The 19,454-nt window shown below is 53.0% G+C and overlaps 2 protein-coding genes across 2 annotated transcripts; one reads left to right on the top strand and one right to left on the bottom strand.

The window, feature by feature from the left end:
* Nucleotides 1–747: 747 nt before the first annotated feature.
* Nucleotides 748–15,118, bottom strand: ZMYND12 (zinc finger MYND-type containing 12). The gene is made up of 8 exons (XM_030468427.1): nt 14,975–15,118; nt 13,700–13,841; nt 7,678–7,849; nt 5,528–5,697; nt 4,220–4,342; nt 3,238–3,358; nt 1,973–2,118; nt 748–872 (listed from the first exon to the last, which is right to left on the bottom strand). Exons 1-8 carry the CDS (start codon nt 15,115–15,117, stop codon nt 762–764), a joined length of 1,128 nt encoding a protein of 375 aa, XP_030324287.1. The 5' UTR covers nt 15,118; the 3' UTR covers nt 748–761.
* Nucleotides 15,119–15,207: 89 nt separating this feature from the next.
* On the top strand, nt 15,208–18,372 carry PPCS (phosphopantothenoylcysteine synthetase; the record flags this gene model as incomplete). The annotated part of the gene is made up of 3 exons (XM_030468428.1): nt 15,208–15,685; nt 17,003–17,106; nt 17,729–18,372. Coding segments are annotated over 3 exons (906 nt in total), but the record flags the coding sequence as incomplete, so codon positions are not given.
* Between the last annotated feature and the right edge of the window lie 1,082 nt (nt 18,373–19,454).

Genomic DNA, 19,454 nt, shown 5'->3' with positions numbered 1-19,454 from the left:
ACCCCAGTGCATCCCAACTCTAATCCCATGTTTAAATTAATCCCAATGCATCCCAATCCTGCACCCAACCTGAAACCCTTCACCCCAATTCATCTTAATGCATCTCCACCCCAATCCTACACCCTTGTGCACCCCAATTCACTCTGGCACATCCTTGCCCAGCACCCCCATGTATCCTGGGGTTTCTCCATCCTGCACCCCAACACATCCCCAGTCCAAACCTCATGCACCCCCATCCTGCATCCCAGTACATCCCAGTCCTGTATCCCAACTCCCTGGCATTCCAATCCTTGATCCCCCTCTCTGTATTCTCTCCCCATGTCCCCCCAGGTGCTTTCCTGGGGTGCAGGTGTCTCCCCAGCCCAGCAAAGATTTTCCCTGTGTCCCTCCCTGGTTATCTCCCTCATCAAACTGGAAGGCAGATGGAGGGAACAGGTCCCAAACACACCTCAGCTCCTGGCCACACAATGCCAGGACGTCAGAGGCTGTTTGCTCACCCATGAATCATTAATGGTTTCTGCAGCAAGTGCTGGGTGCTCTTCCCTTTCCCCCCCTCGCCCTGCTATGGAGGAGAGGGCTGCAGAGCTTGAGCAGCACCTGAAAACTCCCTGGTAGCAAAAGGTTTAATTTTTAAATATTTGGAGGGGCAAAGGAACACGGCTGGGAAGAAGGCAGGAGCAGGGAGGAGAGATGGGAGGTAACCTTGGATGGCAGCACCTCAGCTGCCAGGTAACCCAACCCCTGGCTTGGCTGCAAATTCTTTATTTTGTGCTGGAGTTTATCAGCTTTAACAAATGATCAATGGTTTCCAGAGACTCTTGTTGGGGAAGCTGTTTCAGCAGGTCGAGGGCTTTCAGCCCCACCTTGTGAGCCTGGAAGGGAAGAAGAGGAAAGAGAAAGGACTGGTCAGGAATGGGGCTTTTCTCAAGGAATAGTTCAGAGCCCTGCAGAGGCTCTTTGGGAGGGCTGCACCAGAGCAGATCCAGGCTCCAGGCTCTCAGCTGCCTGTTTCAGAGGGTGACCTCCAGAAGCTGCTTTACAGGAGAGAGGAAAGCTGCCAGGAGATATCATATTGAGGACCCAGTGGTGCAGACAAGAGGAGATTATCAACCCCAACCCCCACTCTGCAGCTCATCACCTTCCATCTAATGCTCAGCTCAACATTCCCAAAGCTATTTCAGGAAAACCACAAACACACCAAAAAAAAACCCCAGCTGTATTAACTCAGTCTGAATTAAATCCCTCGTTTCCCTTGGTAGCTCTTCCAGGAATTAGGAATTCTCATTATTCTAAATCTTTGCTTTCTGTCTCGGTTTTGTTTCTTTGTGCCTTCCCACTGCCACACATCATTGTGGTGGCTTTTTCCAATAAAATGAAGAGCCCATCAGGAATCTGGATTTTCACCCTCCAAAACGCAGGAATTTGGCCTTTGGAGCTCTTAGCCTGAAACCCAGGGTTTGATTTCCAGATGCTTTACTGAAAATCAATGATTGCTGAGGCAGAGAACTGAGCACTCTGAAGTCAGAAGCTGCATCTGGAATTTTTAGGCATCAAAATGCAGGGTGAAAACTCAAGACTGAATGTCAGGGTCCAGCAGAGTGAACCTGCTGGTGAACCACCATGGGAATTACAGGGAGACAAGAGCAAGGCCAATGTCTGGTTCCCTACAGAACACTCCCCCTGATGTCCAAAGGGACAGGCAGTGACTCTGCCAGGACATCCCAGATAAAGGAGAAAACCAGAGAATGTGGGGTCAGGGTGGATGGATGGCCTGGCAGAGACCAGACCAGATCCTGGGGGCTTTATTGTGGTGAGCTGGCTTCCTGCACAGATACCAAGACAACTTTGTCCTTGGGCAGCTGGTGCTGTGAGGCTGCTGGGGGCTCAGGAGAGGTGTGAGGTGGACACAGGCAACTGGGATGGGGTGAAACAGAGTCAGGAACCCCCCTGGAACCTTCAGAGAGGACCCTACCCTGGGAAAATCCATGTTCAGGTAATGCAGCATGGCAAGGGTGTGCAGGACTCGGGCTGTTTCCTCAGGTTGTTGCTTTAGAGTCTGCTCTCTGATGTCCAGCACTGCACTCAGCACCTGGAATGCTTCTGCTTTCTGGGCTCTAGCTGCATTAGGAATGAAATAACTGTGTTGGATGGATGGATGGATGGAAGAGAGAATATATACAACAATATATTCAATTATCTCTTCTAGACATCAAAGCATTTCTACCACAAGCATCAACGTGGTGTCCCAGCTCCATGCAAATCCCATCCCCATGACCAGACCTCTCCATCCAGGCAGTGTGTGAGTGGCCTTTAGTGAGGATGGGCATTCCCAGCAGCTGGATGAGAAGAGCCACTTTTTCACTCCTGTCATAACTGAGGGTGGTGTCAGGGATCCCTGGCTTGGTGAGGTTTGTGATGGGATGGAGACAGTGCCAGGTAATGGGATTTCCAGGACTGCTGCTCTTCTCTATCCCTGCTGGCATAGATGGTAGGAGGAAGTGAAGGAGCAGAGCCCAGCCTGACCTCAGGGGAGAGAATCACAGGATGTCAGCTTGGAAGGGACCTCAGGGATCATCTGGCCCAACCCTTCTCATATTATTGTTGATGTGAGATGTCTCAGCACCCACTGAGCTGAGAATTCAAACTTTCCAGAGTGGGGGAATCCACCCCTTCCCCTGGGAGACCATTCCAAGGGCTGACTGTCCTCAGGGTGAAAGATTTTCCTCTTGTGTTCAATTGGAACCTGAAGAAAATGAGAAAGGGGGTGCCAGTGTATGTCCTGCTGCTTTGTGCACCTTTGTGCACCTAGTGAGAGACTGCTCAGCTTCTCTCCCAAGAGTATCCTCCAGATTAATACATCCAATTACCAGCAAACACTATCCCTCTGTGTCCTGCTGCTCCAAAGGGTAGAGCTGTAAACCTGCCTAAGTGAGATGAGATGTCACTTTCACATAATTAAATAGAGACAAAGGAGCTGTAAGAGAAATGAGAACCTTGATGTGGAACTGAATCCTGAAAGGCAAAAACCTTGTGTTGTTACAGGCCCTGCCAAACCCAACGTGCAAAGCTGGGCGTCCACGTGAACACCCCCATTCCTAAAGTGCTCTCTGTTGTTCCACCCAGCACCAGAAACACCCCTGGGTCCCCCTCAGGGGCAGAAATGCCCCACACAAAGCCTGAGTGCTGCAAACCATGGGCTGCAGGGGTTGTGTAAAACCCAAAGGGCTCGGTGCTTACTCATCCTTCCCTCGCTGCCTTCCCTCTCCTGGCTGAGCAGAGACATTTCCGGTTGTGACTTGAGAATCTGCTCCTGAGCTTGGACTGACTTCAGGAGAAAGGCATGCCAGATGCTGGTCACCTATCAGGAAGCAAATGAATGATTTCTCTTGTATGAATACGTGGTATTTAGTGAGGAGTTGTTCTCTAAACAATGTGTCCTGCCATGCACCTCCCTGCCACAATAACCCCAGCGCCTGCTGGGTGGTGAGCTGGCTGCTGCCAAGCAGGGTGGCTCACCTGGAAAGCTCCCTGATCTCTCCAGGCCAGCCTCACATCTCCATCTGGATGATCATTTTCACCAAACTTCAACCAATCTACCTAAATCCTTAACCAAAAGCTGATTTGGTTGGAGTCTGGCAGGAGAACGGGGAGAGCACGGAGCTGCCGGAGCCTCCTTCCCCCAGAAGATTGGGCTTAGCAAATAAAAGCTCTTTGATTTTTTTTCAGTTATTAAGGTGATAATTGTTACTTCCTTCACTCCTGGACATCTTTTCCCAGCCTGATTTTTCATTGATTTTTCAGAACAAATTTCACAGGGCCCATTTGTATCCCACTGCTCAGCAGCTCCATCCTGGCCATGGAAACTCCTTGGCAACCCTCTCTTCTTTGTAGGACCCTCTTTAACCTCTGGCACTGGCTTTGGTAGCAAAGAGATTTTTTTTTTAACAAGGTTTGGCTGCCCAAATTGAAGACAACTTGAATATGTTTCCAGAGTAAGGATTTCTCTCTCCTACAGAATTTCTCTCTCCTAGTTTTAACTCTCTGAGAAATATTTAAGTATGAAAAAAGGTGCTGGGGTTGATCCTAAAAGGCAAAACTGCACTGGATGTGGTCAGCATTGCATTAAAAGCTGTTAGAAAGATGAGAAATATTGGAAAGAATAGAGAAAAATAATAAAAAAAAAAGAAAAATATGAAGGATGAGCTTTGGTTCTACCAACCTCAGCATAGAGGGAGTTTGCTATGTCCATCTTGTCCTGGTGAAGGAAAATATTGGCCATGTGGAAATACCCTCCAGAGATTTCAGTAGATTTTAGTCCAAATGCAGAACTAGCAAGATAAATCTGAAATTGATATTAAAAAAAAGGCAGAATTTTAATGTTCACACCAAACCTGGGAAATTTTTCACTCTAGGATTATTGCAAGCATCCCCTTCTTTTCCTTTGTAACTCTAGCATTAGTTACACCCAATTCTGACTGCAAACTGCACTAAAAAAGCTGCATTTGGGGTTTTAGGCAGAGGAATGCAAGGTGACTGGGTGGGGCAGAAGAATTTTACCCCCCTGATGTGTGGGGCAGGTTTCCCACACCTCCTGTGCAACCTGGAGGTCTCAGGTCCCCAACCTGCTGCAGGTTTCAGCTCTCCTGGTGCCTTTTTCCCCCCCCTGCAGCCCCAGCCCAGGGAGGCACTGGTGCATTCCAGCTATTCTGAGCTGGGCTGTGACTCTCAGCAGGTTTCAGGCACGTAGCCAAAGTTCAGGCAGGTCCTGGGTTGCTCTGACGTAGAGCAGTGAGTTGTTAATGGGAAAAAAAATAAAAAAAATAATTACCTGACACCCTTTCAGGCATCAGTGGCACAGTGGGGACTCTCCCAAAAAAAGTTTACACATTAAGGCAGGCTGGGGGTGGATTTGTGACAATACAAAGGATCTGATTCTCCTCTGTGTCATCACTGACACCCACACAAAGCAGCTCTGAAGTTGAGGAGAGGAGGGGAGGCATCACTCTGCACTGGATAAATTTAGTCTGCACGGGACAGAAATAGGATGTGGAGTTCATCTGCCTTTGGGGGATCAAATGACAGGCAAAGCATCCCCAGGAACACAGCTGGAAAGAACCTCTCCAAACCTGGCAAACTGCTCTCCTGGCTAAAAAGATTGAATTGGGGAAAACGCTGCTGAACCTGACACTTCAAGGGTTAAATGAGGGATTGAAATGAGAGTTAAACTGCTGTGTCACAGAAAGGTATGGGGAAAATGGAACCAAAATATAAAGTAAGCTTTCTGTTGAATAAAAGGCAACTCTACCAGTTTTGAGGGAGGAATGTGTGCTTTAGGGCTGTAACCAAGTGGTGGATAAATTCCTAAGGAGATGCAGTAAAGACAGGGACAGCCACTTCAAGGACAACTGGTAAAACACAGCTTTGGTGACACTGGGACACAGAGGTCTCCTGGAGCTGGGCAGTCCAGGTGTTCCTAACACGTGAGAAGGAAAGCAAATGAAGTGTTCCTGTGTTTGAGTTGGCTTACATCATTAGCCAGGTGATACAAAGCCTGCTCAAAGTTTCCTTTTGCAACACAGAGAAGCCCCAGCCCACGCTGTAACTTGGACTGAACAGCAATGCTGCAGTCTGGGGTTTTCAGGACAATCCACTCAGCCTGGGAGAGATACTTGGATGCTTCCTGCAGATGGCCAATACCTGAAATGACAGAAATATAGAAGTAAGCAGGTTGGAGAGCAGCCAGAGAGGGACCTGGGAGTCTGGATTGCCAGGAAGGTGACCATGAGCCAGCAGTGTGCCCAGGTGGCCAAGAAGGCCAATGGCATCCTGGGCTGGCTCAGGAACAGCGTGGCCAGCAGGTCCAGGGAAGGGATTCTGCCCCTGTGCTCAGCTCTGGGGAGGCCACAGCTTGAGTCCTGTGTCCAGTTCTGGGCCCCTCAGCCCCTCAGGAAGGAGCTTGAGGTGCTGGAGCAGGTCCAGAGAAGAGCAAGGAGGCTGTGAAGGGATCCAGCAGAATTGCTGTGAGGAAGGGCTGAGGGAGCTGGGGGTGTTGAGGCTGGAGAAGAGGAGGCTCAGGGGAGACCTCATCACTCTCTGCAACTCCCTGAAAGGAGGTTGGAGCCAGGGGGGGGTTGGGCTCTTTTCCCAGGCAACTCTCAGCAAGACAAGAGGGCAGGGTCTCAAGTTGTGCCAGGGGAGGTTTAGGTTGGAGATGAGAAAGAATTTCTTTCTGGAGAGGGTGATCAGGCATTGGAATGGGCTGCCCAGGGAAGGAGTGGATTCTCCGTGTCTGGAGAGATTTCCAAAGAGCCTGGATGTGGCACTGAGTGCCATGGGCTGGGAACCACGGGGGGAGTGGAGCAAGGGTTGGACTTGATGAGCTCTGAGCTCCCTTCCAACCCAGCCCATTCTAGGATTCTATGAAAGCATTTTTATTTCAGCAATGGGGATAAGTGCCATTATCCCTCTGCAGTAGTTTGATACTCTGGAGTCCCCTCTCCTGAGTGCTCCTTAGTCAGGTTTCAGAATCAAATTTCCAGTGTCTACAAGTGCAAGAGAGGCCAGCACCTGCCTAGTGCTCTGAGTATCTCTGAAACGTGTTCACAGCAGGGTAGCAGCAGCCACCACTGACTCACATACTATCACACTACAATTACTCAGGGTTTTATTTTTTTCCCCCTTCCCTCAGCACCCCATTTAAAACAATTCTTGAATTAGCTCACCTCTACCAGTAGAGCACTGTGTCTGCTCCTGTGTTAGCCAGGACTGACAGTGACTTCCCAACCTTTCCATCTGCAGCTGAGGAGAGCAGCTCTCCACCTGCTGAGTCTAATTTGTCATTTTTCATAAAGCATCCAGGCAGTGATAAAAAGCCCTGCTTCAGGCAGGGAGAGCATTTGTGAATGAACTCAGGGATTCCTCTGATGCAATGGCCTGGGAAAGGTTTGCTGCTTCCCTGAGATAAGAGGGCAACCAACCACCCTGGGGAATGCACAGCTCTGGAGAACCATCCAAAGCCCCACAGGTAAGGAAGAGCTTTGCATGCTGCTTCTCTTGTGGGGGATGGAGAAAACGTTTCATTGATCTCATCTGGGGGTGTTGAGGCTGGAGAAGAGGAGGCTCAGGGGAGACCTCATCACTCTCTGCAACTCCCTGAAAGGAGGTTGGAGCCAGGGGGGGGTTGGGCTCTTTTCCCAGGCAACTCTCAGCAAGACAAGAGGGCAGGGTCTCAAGTTGTGCCAGGGGAGGTTTAGGTTGGAGATGAGAAAGAATTTCTTTCTGGAGAGGGTGATCAGGCATTGGAATGGGCTGCCCAGGGAAGTAGTGGATTCTCCGTGTCTGGAGAGATTTCCAAAGAGCCTGGATGTGGCACTGAGTGCCATGGGCTGGGAACCACGGGGGGAGTGGAGCAAGGGTTGGATTTGATGATCTCTCAGGTCCCTTCCAACCCAGCCCATTCTATGATTCCATGATCACAACGAGTGATTCTCTTCCCCAGACCCACACAGCAAAGGGGACACACACACACAACTCTCTCTCTGCAGTGCCCTTGAGGCAGGGCAGGGTATGGAGACACGGCAGAGCCGGTCCTGCCCTGATAAACGGGAAAAGGAAAGCAGAAACCTGACCCAAGGGAGGTCTTGCCCTTGTCAGTGTTCCTATTTAGACAATACTTCCCAGTGGAGGCCAGAGCCAGGACGAGATAAGCAGGCACCAGCTGCACCGAGTCGGGGCCGTAGAGCTCGGTGCTGAAGCGCAGGGCATGCAGGGCTGCGGGAATCGCTTCTGCTGCCTTCCCATCCAGAACCAACTCCTGGGATCGGCTCTGAGCCAGGGATGTGAGCTGCTTCTGTAGGGAGAGAGAGAGGGGAGAGGGAGGGGAGCATGGGGAGAAGAAGGACAAGAGGAGAAGGAGAGAAGGAGGAGGAAGAAGAGGAGGAGGAGGAGGAGGAGAAGGAGAAGGAGAAGGAGGAGAAGGGGAAGGAGAAGGAGAAGGAGAAGGAGAAGGAGAAGGAGAAGGAGAAGGGAGAAGGAGAAGGAGAAGGAGAAGGAGAAGGAGAAGGAGAAGGAGGAGGAGAGGAGAGGAGGAGGAGAAAGGAGAAGGAAGGAGAAGGAGAAGGAGAAGGAGAAGGAGAAGGAGAGGAGAAGGAGAAGGAGAAGGAGAAGGAGAAGGAGAAGGAGAAGAGAAGGAGAAGGAGAAGGAGAGGAGAAGGAGAGGAAGAAGGAGAAGGAGAAGGAGAAGGGAGGAAGGAGGAGGAGGAGGAGAGGAGAAGGAGGAGGAGGGGGGAGGGGAGAAAGAAGGAGAAGCAGAGAGGAGAAAGATGAAGGAGAAGGACAAGGAGGACAAGAGGAGAAAGAAGAAGAGGAGAAGGAGGAGAAAGAGGACAAGGAAGACAAGGAGAAGGAGGAGAAGGTGAGGGGGAAGGAGAAGCAGAAATGAGAAAGAAGGAGAAGGAGAAAGGAGAGAGGAAAAAGGAGGAAGAAGGAGAAGGAGGACAAGAGGAGAAAGAAGACAAGGAGAAGGAGAAGAAGGAGAAGAGGAAGTACCAGGACCATGCATGGCCTCTTTTCACATTCAAGTTTGCAAACTGTGAAACAGTGCTGGTAATGTTCTTTGTGTCAGTAATTAATGGATGGGAACTAAAGCTGTCATATTAGAGCCTGGCTTTCCCTGCTGCTTCTAGAAGGAACAGCTTAGGACATCCTCTTGGGTCATGTGGTGTCTCATGAGTCAAAGAATCCCTGAAGCCTACAAGAAAGGGCTAATAAGGCTGCAGCAATAAAAGCTGTGAAGCACAGAAAATGATCATCACAAGACCAAAGAAAAGATTAGACAAAGGGGCTCCAAGGGGGAGGGCTGTGCTGACACTAATAACTCTGACTCACAGCAGGCAGTGGAGCGGAGGGTTTGCCAGGCTGGTGCCAGCATGGCTCAGCTCCAGCTGCAGGAGACCAAGTCTGGAAGCAAGGGGAGAGCTCCTCGTGTGGTTCAGCAGCTTCTTACCACCCTCTCCGGGCCAGTTCTGGGCCTGGCATTTTGGGGACAGAGTCTGGAAAGGGGGGAAACACAACAACACCCTAACACACAGCATCCTACTGCAGTAGCTCCATCACCCACGCTGGCCCTGGTGGTTAAACAGCTTCTGCAGCATTTCTTTGATTCCAGAATCCATGTTTCCTGTATGTACAGCTGCCCCCTGCTTTCTGCTGCTGCTTGCAAGCCCTGTTTGGTTTGATCTTTCCACCACAAACCTCTCTGTGGCTGTGGCTGTGTCCCAGAGCTCCGCTGCCGACACCGTGGCCTCACCACATGCTGGGGGGTGCCAGTGAAAAAGGGTCAGGATGCTTGGTTATCCATCCCTCTTGGCCTTCAGGATAATCTTTGCACACTCCCAATGCTGCTGGGTTGTCTTCTCAGGCAAGGGGTGCAGCAGGAAAGCTGCCTGGAATGAAATGGTGTTGCTGGGAGGTCAGTGAGGCTCTTGCTGGAGGCACCCGGGCAGTGTGTGCTGGCAGAAAATACCATTTTTTCTCTCCTCTTTTCCAGCTGTGGCTGAGCAGAGGGCAGGAAAAGCAAACCCGAGTGCTTTTGGAGGTTGGGCTTTGGTGTTTAGCTGAGATTTAAGGGATCAGAGAGAGGGAGGCCATGGGCAAGGAACAGCTCAGGGCCAGGGAAGCTCAAGGACAGACTGAGTGTTCCTGGAGAGCTGAGGCAGAGGGACATCTTTTCTGGGAAAATAAGAGCTTTGAAGAACACACCCTGGGGTGACAGCACCCTGCTGCAGCAGGGAGAGCTGTGATAACTTCAGCTGTCCCCTCTCCAGCCCCTGAGCCAGGGAGTGAAGAGGCAGCAAACCCCAGGAGCAATCAGCAGACGCTGAGGGCAAGGAGCACTAAAAGCTGCTATTTATCAGAGTGCCTCCTCCATCTGTGTCACTCCTTCTCTGCAGGGACCAGCACTGAGGTTGGAGTGTGTCCCCCCACAGGTTGTCACTGTCCTGAGGTGCTGGAGCTCAGGATGATTCTTTTTTTCCTTTCCTTGTCCCCAGGATCCTCGCCACTTCCCGTGAGGACCTGCAGACATCAGAGGACAAGCTGAGGGCTGGAATCCTGCACAGCTCCCAGGAGGAAAAAAAAAAAAGGGCAGGAGAGAAGAGCCCTGCAGTGCTGAGGGGTTCAGACAGCAGTTCCAAGCCTCGGAGGGATCCTTGGCTTTGGTCTGGGTTCTCATCTCCCACGTGGCCAGGACCTGTGCACTTCCAGCTCCTTTCATCTCTGCTGCAGTTGCAAACTTTGGGGTTTTTTTTCTGAAGATTTCCCCCCACGCAGCAATTTTTCCCCCAGTTGGGGCTGGAGGAGGCTGAGGACCCCAGCTCTGCCCCAGGTGGTGTTGGAAGGGGGGTCAGAACACACTTGGGCTTGAAAACATGACAAAGTCCAAGAGGAAGGCAGGGTCAGGCTCCCAGTCGTGTCCAAAGCCCCATTTGGAGGGTCCAAAGCTCTCTTTTAGGGCTCAAAACCTCAGGTTTAAGTCCCAAAGCCTCAATTTTAGGCTACCAAGCTTGGATCCTAGGGTTGAAAGCCTCATTTTTAGGGTCCAAACCCTCACTTCAGGGTGCAAACCCCTTCCTCAGGGCTCAAATCTCATTTTCATGATGTGCAATGCCTCCTTTTGAGTGTCCAAAGACCCATTTTGAGGGTGTGAAGCTCCACTTTTAGGACCCAAATTTTAATTTAAAGCCCAACTTGGTCTTTTAGTCCCTGCAGCCTTATTTTTAAGACCCACAGTTGCATTTTGAGGATCCAAAAGCCACATTGAATCCCACTTTTAAGACTCCAAAGCTCATTTTCAAGTACCCAGGGTATCATTTTGAAGCTCCCAGCCTCATTTTCAGCTCCAAAACTGCATTTTTGAGTTACCAAAGCCTCATTTCAGGGTCCAAAAGGTCATTTTCAGGATCCAACCAGGTATTTTCAGGCTGCTTGTTGAGTCAGCTGGATCTGACACCTGCAGCCAGAGGGGATGGGTTGAGGCACAGAACTTTTTCTGTACCCGGGGGCTGCTCTGAGCTGACATCAGGCAGGCAGGTGAGGCCATTCTGCACAAACAGAAACTTGGAGTTGTGTCAGTTTGGAGGTGCTGTCTGCAGGCAACCCCCTGGCTATGTTGACAAAAGCAGATTTCTATCAACAAAGCTTTGGAGCAGAGATTGAGGCACGAAATTCATAACCTCCTCTGGCTCTGGGCTTCCTGCCCCTTCCCCCAAGCCCATGGGGTATTTGGATGTGCAAGGAGTTTTCCCCTATCCTGGCTGAGGTTCCAGCTGAGTGTTTTCTAAACAAACACCAGGGCAGGAGTTTGTAAAGTAGAGGAAAAATGTCCAAAAAGTCATAAACCCAGAGGCAGGCTCGATTCCAGAGCTTTTCCTTCAGCTCCAAACATCTTTCAGGAGTTTTCGTTGGCTCTGGGAAGAGGAATGTGACAAAATCACCAAGATGGGGCAGTGAATAATCCCACCCTCTCCATGCTGCTCTGCCAGGGCTTCCAGCCAGCCTGCCCTGCACCTTAAAAATGTCATTTTTGGGGTCTGGAGCTGCAGTGGTGCTGTGGAAGCAGGAGGTAGCAAGGTGTTTTCACTCCTTTTTTATGTGAGGAGGAAGACAAAGTGGCCCTGCACATACTGTTCCCAACACCTATTGTGTTTAAAGAGCCTGGAGACAAAGGAACAAATGTAAGAGGGTTGTTAAAGATCCCATAAAAACCCTCACTTGGGAAAACAATCAGGCTTTGCTCTGGGGCAGCTTTCCCATGGAATCATTGCCAGCCTGGGCTGAGGTTGGAGCTGGCAGGGGTGTGTGGTGCCATCCCAGGGAGTGCCTCACCCTTCTCCTCCAGCCCCATCCTCCTGCTGTCTTCCCCTGGCACTAAATCCCAAATTATTTATTGCCTTTCAGCTCATCTGGGAGCTCTGCCTTCAGCTGAGGGCCACGTGGCCCCTTGTGAGGTGTGGCCCTGGGGTTCAGTTGCAGGAAATCCAGTGAGGTGACAGCAGGATGCTCTTACCCCAGTGTTCACCTAGAGCTGAAGTTTCTTGGGAAAAGCTGAAGCAGTGAAGGATGCAAAAAAATCTGCCAAGACCAAAGATCAGCTCAGGAAACCTGCAGCCATGAAGCTTTTGGGTTTTTCCTGCTGCTTCTGGGATGGGCTCTTCCCACCTGGCTTCTCCAGACCTTGCTCAACCATCCTGCCTGTCATTTCCAAACCTCTGGCATCTGCCAAACCCCAGGGATTGTCAGGGCCTGGTTCCTACAAAGCCTGAGGGAATTGGGTGCCCAAAAAGCCATCGTGTGCTCTCCTCCAAGCAGGACTTCAGCCCACACAGGTTCCAGCCTGGGTCCTTCTGGATGTTCCCAAGACAAGAAGGCAGAAAAAAAACCCTTAAAAATATATAAAAGCCAGAAAATCAATGATGTTCTTCTCAGTGGCACCACTGGACAGCCACCACCTCTCTTTCTGCTCTCCTATTGTTCTGTGATCAGGAGTTATGCAATGACCAAAGGGTAATTTATTTTTTCTGGGCAAGATAATTTTCAGTTGGAGTCTTGGGGTTGTTTTATTTTATCAACAGGGTGAAAAAGCAGCTCCTGCCAGTCCATAAACAAACAAGAAAAAAAAAAAAAAAAAAGGCTTGAAAACCACTGGAGCTGGAAAGAAACTGCACAACTGCACCACCCACGAGGCCAAACTGCAGAGATAAAAGCCTGAGTGGGAAAAGGGGTTTTAACTTGGCCAGGTAAACAAAGAGAGGGGACTTTATTTCTCCTCCCTCTGCTTGGAGCAAGGGGAATCCCTCTCATCAAGGAAGGATGAGGGCAGCTTGGAAGAAGCAAAACTCAGCTGGAGCCCAGAGGAGAGAGGTTAAATCCCTGGTGAGGAGGGAATCACAGAAGGTGAAGGGTTGGAAAGATCCAGTCCAACCCCAGAGCAGGGTCACCTCCAGATGGGAGCTCCAGGATTGCCCCAGGAAGCTCAGGACTCTGAGTAAAGTCTGTGAAAAAGACAGGAGGCTGCAGCATGGCAGAGAGGATGCTCCCCCTCTCCTCATCACAGAGGTTTTGTTTGCCTAAAAAAACCCAAAGCTCTGCAACCAAGTCCTGAAGTGCCCTCCCGAGGCCTGAGCTGTAGGAAGAGCTCAACCTGAGGCTTCCTGGCTGCCCTTTGGAGTGGATTTTGTTATCCCTGCACATCCCTGGAGTGTCTTTTGTTATCCCTGCGCATCCCTGGAGTGTCTTTTCTTATCCCTGTACATCCCTGGAATGGTCTTTGTTATCCCTGCACATCCCTGGAGTGGTTTTTGTTATCCCTGTACATCCCTGGAGTGTCTTTTGTTATCCCTGCACATCCCTGGAGTGGTTTTTGTTATCCCTGCACATCCCTGGAGTGGTTTTTGTTATCCCTGTACATCCCTGGAGTGGTTTTTGTTATACCTGCACATCCCTGGAGTGTCTTTTCTTATCCCTGCACATCCCTGGAATGGTCTTTGTTATCCCTGCACATCCCTGGAGTGTCCTGTTATCCCAGAACATCCCTGGAATGGTCTTTGCTATTCCTGCACATCCCTGGAGTGTCCTGTTATCTCTGAAGTGTCCTTTGTTATCCCTGCACACCCCTGGAATGTCCCGTTATCCCTGCACATACCTTCCTCTCCTCCAGCTGCTCTGCTCCACGCTTCCTCTCCTCCTCGGAAGGGAGGAAGGGGAGGGGAGTTCGGATCGGAACCAGGAGGGGGCAGATCTGCTCGTGGATGCTGCCCCAGTCAGCCTGCTGGTGATCCACATCGCTGGGAAGGGAAGGGAAGGGAAGGGAAGGGAAGGGAAGGGAAGGGAAGGGAAAGGAAGAGCAGTGCTTGCTGTTGGCTTGGGAATGATGGCAAAGGAGATCACTGCCCCTCGGTTCTTTTGGGTTTCCCCCTCCAGAACCACCCGGGGAAGCCTCAGGCTGCTCACAGCACAGTCCAGGTTCCTGTCCTGCCACCTCACCAGCACTCTGCTTCTCAAACCTTCCTCAAATCCCTCTCCTGACACACTTAGGGATGAGCAAACCCCCTCCTGCTCTGCCCCGAGCCCCCCAGCCCTCAGCTCCCTCTGAAGCCCAGGAAGTTTACAGGCTGTGCAGGTGAGGGGTTGTGCAGACACCCCCAGAGCTCCCTGCACTGCTCTGCATCCCCTGCAGGCACTGCTGGGAGGAAGGAGGAAAACTCCAGCTCAGAGGCTGGGAAGCATCCCTGCTCCCTGTCTGATGAACCTCCTCCTCCTTCCCTTCCTCCTCCCTCCCCTTATCCCTTCTTTGCTTTTTCTTTTCCTTTTCTTTCCTTCCCTTGCCTTTGCCTGCCTTCCTTCCTTCCTTCCTTCCTTCCTTCCTTCCTTCCTTCCTTCCTTCCTTCCTCCCTTCCTCCCTTCCTCCCTTCCTTCCTCTCTTCCTCCCTTCCTTTCTCCCTCCCTCCTTCCCTTCCTCTCTCCCTTCCTTCCTTTTTCCCCTCCCTCCCTTTTTCCTTCCCTCTCCCTCCCTTTTTCTCTCCCCTTTTCCCTCTCTCCCTCCCTCCCTCCCTCCATCCCTTTTTCTTTCTTTCCCTCCCTCTCTCCCTTCAGGTCCAATCCCTGCTGAGCTTTCTCCCAGCCCTCCATCCCCAGCCCTTCACCCTCAGCCCTCACTCCCCTGTCCCCACCTTTATCCCGTGTCCTCCCAGCCTCTCGCTCTCTCCCCACACCTCTCCCAGACCCTGGGTCACCTCTCAGCCTTCTCCCTGCCTCCCCAGCCCTTTTCCCAGGGATGCTCTCTGCCTCTCCTTGCCTCCAGGGCCTCACTGCGGACACTCTCCCGTGTCCTGGGCTTTTTCCCGCATCCCGGGGCTTCCCCTCGGCTCTTCTCCCTGTGTCCCAAGCCCCTCTCCCCCTCCTTCCCCTTCATCCTCACCAGTAGAACGTGACGCGGCAGCGGCCGCAGCGGATCCGCCCCACGGCCCCGCACACCTCGCACCTCCCGATACCCTCCAGCGCGTCCCCCCCCCCCAAAATCCCGTCCTTAGGCCACGCGTTGCCAAGGCAACACTTCCGCATCGGGGCGGTGTGACCGGAAACGGGCGGGGCGGAAGTTCCGGGTGGGCGGTGCCATTAGGTGAGGGGTTGGGGGGGTGTGTGTGGGGAGGGGGTCGTCTCAAGATGGCGGCGGCCGGGGCGGAGGAGCGCGTGCGGGCCTGGGCGGCGGGGCAGGCGGCGCGCGGCCGGCGCGTGGCGCTGGTGACGTCAGGGGGGACCCAGGTGCCGCTGGAGACGCGCGCAGTGCGGTTCCTGGAGAACTTCAGCAGCGGGAGGCGCGGAGCCGCCTCTGCGGAGCGCCTGGCGGCGGCGGGGTACGCGGTCTGCTTCCTGCACAGAGCCCGATCCGCCTTCCCCTGGGCACGGGTCCTGCCCCCCGCCGGGCCCGCGCTGCTCGATGTGTTCCGACTCAATCCCGGCCCCCCCGCCGCCGTCACCGCCGATCCCGCCGCTCTCCCCGCACTCCTGCCCGCACTCCGGCAGTACCGGCGCGCTGTGGAGGAGGGGTTGTTGCTCTCCATCGAGTTCACCGGGCTGGAGGAGTATCTGGAGCTGCTGAAGGCTGCTGCCCGCGCGTTGGCGCCTTTAGGTAGGGGGAGGGCGGCGGAGGGAGGAAAGGGAGCGGGGAACGGGGGGATTCGGTGTGAGGGGACGGGAGGGACTTGGGTGTGAGGGGATGGGGGGGATCGGGTGTGAGAGAACAGGGGTGTCCGGTGTGAGGGAACTGGGGGGGTTCAAGTGTGAGGGAACAGGGGGGATCCGGTGTGAGGGAACTGGGGGGGCTCGGGTGTGAGAGAACGGGGGGGACCCAGGTGTGAGGGGAGGGGAGGGATCCGGTGTGAGGGAATTCGGGGGATTCGGGTGTGAGGGAACGGGGAGGGTTCGGGTGTGGGGATGGGAAGGATTTGGGTGTGAGGGAACTGGGGGGGGGTTCGGGTGTGAGGGGATGGTAAGGACCCGGGTGTGAGGGAACAGGGTGGACCCGGGTGTGAGGGGATGGGGGGATCCGGTGTGAAGGGATTCCGGGGATTTGGGTGTGAGGGAACGGGAAGGATTCAGGTGTGGGGATAGGAGGGATTCAGGTGTGAGGGTATGGGGGGGGTTCGGGTGTGAGGGGACAAAGCAGCCAGAGGGGTCCCCATGGTGAGGGTGCTGAAGTGACCCCAGAATGAGAGGGTGGCCCCAGGGTGAGGGGATGGGGTGTCCCGGGGCTCAGGGCTGAGGTGTTCCCAGTGGGTGTGGGGCTCTGCTGTGAGGGAGTTCCCAGGGGGAGGCTGAGGGGACAGGAGGGGTCCCAGGGGATTCCTCAATATGAAGGTCACCAAGTGACCCCAAGGTGAGAGGATGGGACACCCTCCAGGTGGTCCCAGTGAGTGTGGGGCACTGGTGTTGATGGGATAGGGGGAGGCTGGGGGTGAGGGGACAGAGGGGCCATGGGGACCAAGGAGAGAGGCAGAATGGGAGGGAGTCCTGAGTGTGAGGGGACAAAGTGGCCCTGGGGAAATGGCAGGCATGAGGGGACAAGGCAGCCTGGGTGGCTGAGAGGGACAAGGTGACCCCAGGGTGAGGGGATGGGGTAGCCCTGGGGCTCAGGTGAGGAGGTGACCCCAGTGACCTTGGAGCTCTGGTGTGAGGGGACAGAGGGGAGCCATGGTCCAGCACCCTGCATGAGGGTCTGGGTTGTCCTGGGGGTTTGGTGTGTGGGGGTGAGGTGTCCCTGAGTGTATCTGAGGGAGTCCCAGTGTTTGGGGGGGATCAGCACTGCCCTGCTCAGGGGTGAGTGATGGGGGAGTCTCTGAAGTGATCCCTGGGGTCCCCAAGGTGGTGTGAGGGGTCCCAGCTGGCTCTGGGGTCCCTGAGGTGAGAGTATGAGGCTGTTGGGTGACTGCAGGTGTGTTTCTTGCAGGTTCTAGTGTCATGTTTTACCTGGCTGCTGCTGTCTCAGATTTCTACATCCCTGCCTCCGAGATGCCTGAGCACAAGATCCAGTCCTCAGAGGGACCCCTGCAGGTGGGGCACCCCAGGGCATTGTCCCCCTCCACCTCTCCCTCCTCCCTTTCTGACATCCCAGCTGCCCCTGTGTCCTGCTGGGGCCACTGGCTGGGAAGAAGACCTTGGAAAGGCTGCAAAACAGTCTGGCAAAAAAACCCTGTGTGTTTTCTCTGGGAATGGGAGGCTGCACTTCCCTGGGAGCAGAATCCCTCATGAATATCCCTTTAAAGCTCTGCATGCCTGCAGCTTCAGTATGAGTTGGTGGTGGATCTTGGATACATGATGAAAAGTTGCTGCTGGAGTCCTTTTTTTTTAATCCTTTCACAAGTTGCTGGGTTAAGAGTTGACAGGATGCCTGGATTTGGGGATTTATGCAGTTGCTTCGTTGCTGAAGAACACCCTGCTGGTGTGTTAACATCAGGCTGATAATTTAACTTAATTTTGCAGTTCAAGCTAGTGACATTTTAACCTGGTTTGGTGAGATCTGGACCCAATACTGCTTTGGAAAATGAGGAAAGTGTCCCAGTGTAAACACAACACCAAAGGAAGCTGGAATTTCCCTTGCCCCCCCTCTGTCTCTCACTCATTTATTAGATTTTTTTGACCCAACCTTTTTCTCTGCTCTTTTTCCCCACCGTAGATCACCATGAGGATGGTGCCCAAAATGCTTTCTCCTCTGGTCAAAGAGTGGGCCCCGGAGGCCTTTGTCATTTCCTTCAAACTGGAAACAGATCCCTTGATCCTGATGGATAAATCCCGGCAGGCACTGGAGAAATACAGGCACCAGGTGGTGGTGGCAAATGTCCTGGAGTCCAGGAGAACCTCTGTCATCATTGTCACCAGAGACTCACAGACTCCCTTAGCACTTTCTGAAGAGGAAATAGCTCAAGGCATGGAAATAGAGGAAAAAATAGTGAGTTACCTTCAGGGCCTGCATGCTGCCTTTATAGAGAAGAAATTCTGAGGAGCAGCTGGGAATGGAACAAGTGGAATTGTCCTAGAGAAGGGGGAAGTGGAACTGGAAGAGATTCTCCATCCCAGGTAACTCAGTGAGAAGCTGTGGGACAGGGCTGCCCTCCTGGGACAAACATTTCCCCAGCTCAGCAATGAGTTCTGCTTCTTGCCTTGAAAAAAAGAGAAAATACAACAAAATGAAACTATTCCAAAGGATGATCCTTGTTCTGGTGGCTAAGGAAGCAAAGGATACATTGCTTTGTTTCTGTCCCATGGGCTGGGAGTCCTGGGAGGTGGAGAAATTATCTGTCTGTATATAAAAGATTTCCTGGAATCTGCCTTTTCCAAGTTTTTTTTTTTTTTTCCAGTTGGTGGAGGGAAGGAATGGTGTGCAGCTCTGAGGAGTGGGGGGGAGCAGCAGAGCTGGCCACTGGCTGGTGTGGAGAGTGGGTGATGAACAAAAGTGAAGGAGAAAGGAGGTGACAACCTTGGAGAGAACATCTGGAGCTCAGGAGGGGAGACCCAGTGGAGCTGTGATTCCAGAACTGCTCTGAAGAGTGGTTCAAAAACCAGGTAGTGTGGAATCCTAGAATGGGCTGGGTTGGAAGGGACCTCAGAGATTATCACGTCCAACCCTTGCTCCACTCCCCCCGTGGTTCCCAGCCCATGGCACTCAGTGCCACATCCAGGCTCTTTGGAAATCTCTCCAGACACGGAGAATCCACTCCTTCCCTGGGCAGCCCATTCCAATGCCTGATCACCCTCTCCAGAAAGAAATTCTTTCTCATCTCCAACCTAAACCTCCCTGGCACAACTTGAGACCCTGCCCTCTTGTCTTGCTGAGAGTTGCCTGGGAAAAGAGCCCAACCCCCCCCCTGGCTCCAACCTCCTTTCAGGGAGTTGCAGAGAGTGATGAGGTCTCCCCTGAGCCTCCTCTTCTCCAGCCTCAACACCCCCAGCTCCCTCAGCCCTTCCTCACAGCAATTCTGCTGGATCCCTTCACAGCCTCCTTGCTCTTCTCTGGACCTGCTCCAGCACCTCAATCTCCTTCCTGAGGGGCTGAGGGGCCCAGAACTGGACACAGGACTCAAGCTGTGGCCTCCCCAGAGCTGAGCACAGGGGCAGAATCCCTTCCCTGGACCTGCTGGCCACGCTCTTCCTGAGCCAGCCCAGGATGCCATTGGGATTCTCACTCGAGGGCTCTCCTGAGGCAGGGCAGGGCTCTGGCTGCTCTCTAGTGGGATCACTGAGCTCCTGACAGACAGCTCTGCTCCCACAGTCACAACCTGGATACAGTGGGGATTGAGAGTAACCCTGAAGAGGACTTGGGGGGCTGTGGATTGACCAGGATTGTGCTGGTGCAGCTCAGAAGGACAACCCTGACCTGGGATGTATCCAGAGGAGCCCAGGGA

This window comes from Calypte anna, unplaced genomic scaffold (genome assembly GCF_003957555.1).
Source record: "Calypte anna isolate BGI_N300 unplaced genomic scaffold, bCalAnn1_v1.p scaffold_108_arrow_ctg1, whole genome shotgun sequence".
Taxonomy (NCBI): domain Eukaryota; kingdom Metazoa; phylum Chordata; class Aves; order Apodiformes; family Trochilidae; genus Calypte; species Calypte anna.
Note: the sequence above shows the minus strand (reverse complement) of the source record. Positions and strands in the feature narration are given on the sequence as shown.